Here is an 8,392-nt window from a genome sequence, read left to right on the forward strand (position 1 = left end):
CTTGGAGGCCGTTGTTCCGATCTCTGAGGCTGGTTGTTCTGCCGAGCCGCCCGATGGAGACGACGCACCGCCGTGTTTGCGCGATGAACAGGGGAAACGCTACGTTTTAACCAACGCGTACGCAATAAACTGGTACGGTTTATGTGGATACAAAACACATTATGTTCAATGGCTGCTGAGTCGGGGATTTGACTTTACTACTTTTAAAACGAAACTACTGTTTAAGCGGATGCAGTTTAACAAGGTTTTACTGTACATAGATTTGTCTTACCTTCACGCTTGTGGCATCAAAAATTCTTTCGAAGTTATTTATTACGCTTTATCTCTCTAAATTGCCCAGCACTTATATTTTCTCAACTCAGGCAATTAGTCTGCTTGCATGCATAATCATTGCGAATTTTTGCATATCTTGTGACAGTGATTGGCAGTGCCCCTCTTGCCAAATGTACCACTTCTGCTTTGGCTGCCAACAGAAAGCTGGCAGTATCATCTAAATAAATAAATCTATAACGCACATATTGCTATTCACTGCATGCTTAGAAGAAGTATTTAAATTAGACTGGGAAGGCTTAGGAGTGAGGATCAATGGCAAATATCTCGGCAACCTTCGGTTTGCAGATGACATTGTCCTGTTGAGCAACACCAGGGACGAATTGCTAGGAATAATTGTGGATCTAAGCTGAGAAAGTGTAAGAGTGGGATTGAAGATTAATATGCAGAAAACAAAGTTAATGTTCAGTAGCCTGGCAAGGGAACAAAAATTAATGATTGCCAGTCAGCCTCTGTGCAGGAGTATGTTACTAGGTTAATTACAGGGAACCCTGATCATGAGAAGGAAATTTACAGAAGAATAAAAATAAGCTGGAGTGCATACGGCAGGCATTACGAAATCGTGACTAGGAGCTTACCACTTTCATTGAAAAGAAAAGTGTACAATCGTATTCTAGCGATGCTAAATTATGGGGCATAAACTTTCAGGTTAACAAAGAAGCTCGAGAACAAGTTAAGGACCGTGCCGAGAGTGATGGAACGAAATATGTTAAGCGTAACATTAAGAGACCGGAAGAGAATGATGTGGATGAGAGAGCAAAGGAAGTTAGCTGATATTCTAGTTAACATTAAGAGAAAAAAGATGGAGCTGGGCAGGTCCTGTAATGTACAGGGCAGATAACAGGTAGTCCATCAGAGTTACGTAATGGTTGCCAAGGGAAGGGAAGCTATAGATGACCGACTAGGGCTATCGATAACCTTCGCCCTCCTCCCCAATGCTGCTGCGCATTGCGTTGGCTTAGTGCTTCATGTGGAAAAGGCAGCTCGCCGTTTGTGGTGACCAACACCGATACAGATGCCTCACCACTTTCACGTCGCTGCCAAGTTAGGCATTGAGCAGTTATTTCTTCTGAGTAATGCCTGTTACTGCTGGTGATGCGATGCGCAGACATGTAATCATGCAGCTATTTTCATATTTCGTGCGTTTTCTTTATAATGCGGAAACATAATTAGTATGCGAGGCATAGCATACTGAGAACTGAATTGGCTGTCTTAAAACACAATTATTACTTTCTTTTCTATAAAAATTTTATGCCATCAATGAATAATTAAAATATAATTTGTTAATTAATCTCATCTAGTTATTGATAGTTCAATTGTGAAAAAAAAGATCATCCTGGTACAGTACGTCACTGCTAACAGAAGACTATTGGTTGCATTATATCCTGTATTTTATATTTAAGGGCTTGGCTATTGTTAGCTGGGACGTCCTTTGTCCGTAGTGTGATGTCCAGTCATTCGGCGCTAGCTATTTCTGTCACGGCATTGAACTTTGGGTGAGCAATTGAATCCTTTGTCCCTTGTGCCCTGCAGCATACCACTGCAAGTGTATCAAGCCATGGCTGCTGCACAACAGGCGTACCTGCCCCATCTGCAAGCGCAAGGTGATCCTTCCAGGCATGAACCCCAACTCCGACTCAGAAACCGAAGACGAAGGGGCCAATGCCACAGAGCGCACACCTCTGCTAGCGGGCTTTGGTGGTGGTGGTGGTGGAACTTTTGGTGGCGTGCCCCCGCTGTTACACCAGCCAACAGAGGCTGCGACCGTAGTGCGGGGCTCCTCTATCCGCCCTATTCTTCACACGGCGAGCTTCCACCAAGAAGACAGTGGCATGCCGACTAGTAGCTCATGCCCAACACACGTGAGCACGGCGCACTCCCTAAATCGGGACGTTGACAGCAGCAGCATCAGCAGCGGTGCTGAAGATGAAGTGCAGGTCAGGCCTGGCCGTTCGGCAAGTGCACAAGGTGAAAGCCAGCACCACTTGCGGTTGTAGTGTATAAAGTGCAAGGATAGGAGTTGCCTTTTGCAGGCAGGGCAATTTCCATGCTCCTCAGTAATTTTATACCTTCTGAAGTCTGCTTTTCTCACACAACAATAATTGTCTTCATTCCCGCGGGCGTTTTATCTGCCTGAAGGTCGGGCTAGTTGGTACAGTTGCTTGTTGGGGGTTCGAAGATGGTGCAGACGCAAGCTTGTTGTGTGCTCTAGTTGCTTGCGTTTGCATCTTTCTTATGCCATTGTTTTGTGACAAGCATTACTATGTGTGCAGTACTTTTCCTGGCATTGAGGCTTAGATGGTGATAGATAGATAGATAGAATAAACTTTATTCTCCAACGGATAAGGTGATCTACCCACCCCCCAACAGCGACATTTATGAAAATACGGCATGCACCACGTATGATGGGAAGTCCAGTATTGAAATTACGTTGCTTGTTGTGGGACTAAAGTGCACTGCACAAGGTTTAAAATAATGACTGTAGGGAGCACGTACCATTCTCAAACGCCAACCTGGTAGTGGTACACTAATATATGAGGTGCATATATGTATAGCTGTCTGCGTATTCTTTTGTTTTAGTGGACGCAGAAAGAACTTTTTCTTTTTATCATGTTAGCCATTTTTCAGTCATTCAGGCTTTGGGAATATGTGTGTCTTCCACAGCCAGCCCTTTAATTTTCTCCCAAATCCCATTCGGCACTTTTTCAAGCTGCTGCACTGCTCTTGTGTGGTGGGAGTCTAGAGGTAATCTCATGAAGCAGTCTATGTGTCCAAGTTATTAATCCTAGTTAGGCTTAGGAAATGGCAGGAGGCAGGTGTTCTGAATATCACTGTTAAAGCATTGCGTAAGTAGGTACTTCCAGTATAATTGAGGTTAGCAACATCTTGCGACATTTCCGTTTGTGTCTGTTTTCTCTTCTACGTCCTCGTGTTTGTTGCGCTACGAGAAAAACTTCAAAATTTTCATTTGGTTCATCCGTACTTGTAGCACACGACAGGTATTTCCTGCACTGAGTGGCGCATGCTAACATTTGACAATTACTGTCAGCATATTTTTTTTTTTTTTTGCAAGGCAATGGTGCAAGGCACTAATGAGGTGTGCAGAGCAATTACAGAAATGACATAGTATAAGTCTCAGCCTGCAAGCTTATTAAGCCTGCTAGCATAAAGCTGTGTTAGATGGTTAACATTGTAACTATCTTCCCACTGGAGTTGGGAACATGCATGGTGGGTAATGGGCACCCATGATGTTGACTGGGGCTGTATATAACTGATCTGGAACAATTGATGCACTGTGTATGTGTGTGTCATGCTGCCTTTATTGTCGTAGCACCTGAAGTCTCTTAAGGTAGCAGATTCTTCGCCGTACAAGAGCTTGCACTGTCAGCTTGTGTTGTGTGATCTGCAAGGGTTTCTACTGGTGGGTAAATTTGCCAAGGTTCATTTGTTTGAACTGAACTATGCGTTTGAGAAAAGAATGGCACATTTCTAGTAGTATGTGATATATGGTGTAAATTGAGGCCGTTGTTTTTGTGGCAACATTATGTGTGTATGATTGTACCATTTGTCATCTGTTTCCTTTCTGCTTTCAGTAACTCGCACACTAATGATGGACATCAAAGTAATTAGTTTACTCCTGGTAGTTATGAGGTGATGGGGAATTTTGTTGCGAACTTGATCCTTGGTGCGCCATTTATGGCCTACTAGCATGTTTTCTGTGTGCGCTAGTATGGAAACTTGCACATTGTGAGTGGTGTTTTCATGCATTCATTCATAAGTCATTCTCTGTATAGCTTGCCTTTTTGTGCAGCCATCCAGAAGCCAGTTGTGTGATGCTTTTTAATGTATCGTGAAGCTATGATGGTGATGGTGGGAGCAAATATGTTGCCCAAGACACGTGCTGTGCTGCCAATAAATTTGTCACATGGGCATCTGTATCAATTCATTTAACTCTAGATTTTGCTTACAAAAAGCTGTAACGATGTTGACTTTGCAGCCGTTATGAGGTGCATCACATATTAGTCGCACCAGCACTGCATGTTGCTGGCAAGTGCAATTTTTACTCCTTGTGATCAGGGGCGTTTCATTTTAACTTTGTTAATATTATATTTCTTTTTGTCTGTGTGTGGTTTTTCGAAGCAACTGTGTAATCTGCGAAGTCTAAGCACTACTTCGCAGAATGTGATGTCCCTCCAACTATTTGGCATTAGCGGCGTAACATTGCACACCTGTGCATATTTTGGAAAACTGACTGATGACCCTGTCATATCTTTCAGGAGTGTGTGTATATACAGCTGTAACTTGCATAGACAGTGTGTTAGGAGAACTGTATCGGAGTACTGCATTTGCAACCTTTTCACATGCCACTTCAGTAATTGTGTTGTACCACTGTGCGAACTGCAATACATGTTTTCCATTAGCACTTGTCCCAAGTGGCCTCTGCAGCCATAATGGTTCTCTGATGAATGCTGGGCAAATCAAGTGTGGATGAAGAGCTTAAAGGTATTGTTTAATGGCAGCTTGCTTGATTAATAATGCCAAAGCTCAAGAAAGTTATTTTCCCCCCTGTCTTTTGAGTAGTATATTCAAACATGATAGTGTGATTTAGCCTGACATATACTGCGGTGTGGGATACACGGACAGGAAGAGAAGCATTGCTGGAAATGTCTTTTCACAGACTGCATTCAATCAGGTGCGTTGTAAACATCCTTGTGTTACATATTTGAAATAAGAGCAGGTCAGTAGCTGCTTACAGTGTTGAGGATTTGGTTGGAACACATCGCCACGAGACAATACCAGAGCGCTTGTCCTGTATTCTGTCTCGTGTTTCGTTTGTGTGTGCGCTGCCCAAGAATGGATAGGTTCCAGCTCATCTGCTTTTCAGTCCTTCTGCATTACCAGAGATGCTGTCACCGTCTGTGTATCCTGTATCGTGTTGTGCTATTGGCTGGCACTCTCCAATGAGTTCTTTTTTGTTCTTTATCTGCAGCCTTGTCCGACTACCTTCTTGTCGCTCGGAGTGTCTTGATTGATGGGCTGCATGTGAAGTGGTGCTGCATTGCTTTGGTAGTAGAGTAGACTCGGCTGTGTATAATGTGTGGTTTATATCATTCACACTTTTTTTTTTCTGGTGGTGCTCCTTTACCGATATTGGCACTAGTCATTGTTCTTTCTGACAGGCCCTAAGTAGAAAAAAAAGTGACGTTGATAAACTAGCTGTCCTCTTGGCTGATTAACAATGCATGGTATTTCTCTTGGGGTGCATTCTTGAAGCTTGAAACAAGTACCACAATTGTTTTTCCAGAAGATGAAAATAAATGTTTATTTAAATTATTTTGTGTCTGTTGTCAGAATCTGGAAAGCAGAGAAAAAAAGAATGACAGTTAGTTGTCGCTGATGGTGCCTGCTGCTGTATGGCAATCGCATATTTTAGTCTTTTTTTGGAGCCACGATAAAAAAGCCAAGGCAATGGCATAAGACATCATGGCTTTGCATTTGCAGCTGCCACAGCTATCATGAGTATAGTGATGAACGTACCATCAGTGCAAATTGAAATGCAAACAAGTTAGAGAAAAATGGAATATATGTTCGCATTTTCACATTTGCCAGTGTTTTCGACACTATGATTAATTGTGGAGTTTTTAGCGACTTGCTGTGGCTACCCTGCCACATTATGTTCTTGAGTGACCGTGTGCAAGAGGTGTGGCCTATTTTATGAGTTCACATTGGCACGTCAACATAGTGACAGCGCAGCTCTTTTTACAAAATTTATTTAATTTGCATTTTATTTTATATTAATAATACATTCATGTGGTATCAATCAGTGCAGTCCCTTCGTAGAGATGCTCAAAATTTTGATTACTTTAGCTGTAATTGTACATGGCTTAACTTTATTCACTTTCAGTATAAAATGTAGGAGACAGCCTATTGCTCAGCTGGTTGTCATCGACGTGGCTGACCACTGTATGCGGAAGTAGTGCTTAATCTTTGGTTCCATTGCACAATAGTAAAAAGTAGGTGAAAAACCAACATCACACATTGACCTGTGCAATGCCTAAAGTATGAATAAGTAATGCGCCTGCCATTTTGTTTTAGCTCTTTCAGTTGCCACAATAAATCAACTTCCCATACAACAAGGTGCCCTTACACATTGCATGAACTTTGAAATGTGTGAAAAATTTATTTGCATTTCATGGCTGATGCCAGATCTGGACATTTGAGTTTGCATAGACAGGGACCGTGCATGGACTGCTGCAGCTTCTACTGTTGGGTCCATGTCTACTCATTACTGAGCACATGTTGCTGTGTCTGTCATATTGCCAGAATAAAAGTCTGTGATACAAGAAATGTGTTAGCAATGAAAGCTTGACAGAGAGAGGGAGAATTTATTATATGTATGGGTACAGTGAGGCTATGGGAAACTCATTGGTATGTTGTAATGCAGCAGGCACTGCTATCGTTTGTAGTCTGTGGTGAGTCACAACTGGCTAGATTTAAGGAAGTTTGTGCAGTGCTGTTATGTGGTTGCAAGGATGTATACTTGGTTGTTACTGGCACATCTTGCACACTTACGTTGTATGTTGCTCTATGCTCAAAGGAAGCGTGTGGCAACTTGTGCCTTTTTTATGTTGCCATGTCATCTAACATTGACCAGTTGGCATGATTAAGAAGTGAATATTTATGCCTGTACTGATGTTACTGTTAATCCTGCAGGCCTACTATCATTGTCCTTTAGATGCACCTGTATACGTATTAATTGAAAATGTCATCTCACTTAAAGAATTAACTTGCATCACAACATTTTATAACAACCAACATACAACATCACAACATATTTATAACAAACGAAGACAGACGTTTCTCTGAGCTGCTGAGCATATCGCACTAGCTGCTAACAGCGACATACAATCTTTCAGCATTTTGTATGCAAGTTGTAACATGTGACCTTCATCTTACACAAAGACTCATTGCACTTGGACTCATTGCACAGCAGTGGTGCTGTGCAGGCAGACTCTGTTGCGTCATGGTGTGAAGCAACCACATATACAAACGACATTGTGGGAAAATGTTGCCACAAATTTACATTGCTGTTCAAAGAAATACATGCCCATAAAGAAATGGCAACCGTACCATGAGGTCAATGCTTTAACAAAGGTGTATTAGTGCTGTGTTTAATATGCTGTCATCACATGAGAGAACCAGTTCCATGCTGCCAGCATGAAATGCCGTGGCTGACATAACTATTTTTTTTGCTGTCACAACAGCAAGTTGCAAGAGCGAATTTAGATGGAATCGAGCAGACTGGTTGCTGCCATGTTGTTGCACAATCACGCTGTCACCGTGCAGGCCTCAGGGCAACAAGCAAAATTTTCTGGCTAGCCAAAAACCTGCGACGCGACAGCGACGAATCGCCCTCCACAACGACAAAACCTGTTGCTCGTTGCTGTCACCCAAAAATCACGTGCATGTGCTTGGGCCTTTATTAGGTTAGTTCAACAAACAAAAGTGATCCTCATTGCTGAAGGTATAAGAGTTCTAGCAGGAATTATATGGCTATTAAAAACCTACTTAACCTCTTGGCTGTCAAATCCAGTATTTATATGTTTTGCAATTGAGTAAAGCTTTTTCCTTTGCTTTGTTAATGGCATAACTGTGTCTGAACAGACCAATTGTTGCTAGGAACACTTACTTGGATCAAGCATGCACTATAACTCTTACTCCTAAAATACATGGAAACCTCACTTCTTCCATCAAATGCAAGCTTAGCATGGCAAATACAACTACTGTGACATTGCACAAAGCTTATAAATCCGTCATCTCTTGGTAATACTATCTACAACAGTGCACTGGAAGTGGCACAATTTCTACGTACTAGACACACTGGAAATGATACGGGAAGCTGCGACATCTACCGTTGTCATCCTGGCATCCTCCATGTACAGTCCCCTGTAGTAAAGATTGATCCTGTACGTCCCGTAGCCCTGTAATGGCAAAGGAAGTCGTTTAGTAAGTTCGTTGTGGCCACGTTGTCTGAAGTGACAAAGAAAAGACTGCAGAGTCC

The 8,392-nt window shown here is 42.3% G+C and overlaps 1 protein-coding gene across 2 annotated transcripts in view; it reads left to right on the top strand.

The window, feature by feature from the left end:
* gzl (godzilla E3 ubiquitin protein ligase) overlaps window positions 1-5,664 on the top strand; it is a 54,965-nt gene extending 49,301 nt beyond the window's left edge. For both annotated transcript variants that reach the window (XM_075681208.1, XM_075681209.1), the window contains exon 9: window positions 1,864-5,664. In XM_075681208.1, the coding sequence (XP_075537323.1) occupies window positions 1,864-2,327 (464 nt within the window). In that variant the 3' untranslated portion in view covers window positions 2,328-5,664. The remainder of the gene's footprint in view (window positions 1-1,863) is intronic.
* The last annotated feature ends 2,728 nt before the right edge of the window (window positions 5,665-8,392 follow it).

Source organism: Dermacentor variabilis, chromosome 2, assembly GCF_050947875.1.
Source record: "Dermacentor variabilis isolate Ectoservices chromosome 2, ASM5094787v1, whole genome shotgun sequence".
Classification (NCBI taxonomy): domain Eukaryota; kingdom Metazoa; phylum Arthropoda; class Arachnida; order Ixodida; family Ixodidae; genus Dermacentor; species Dermacentor variabilis.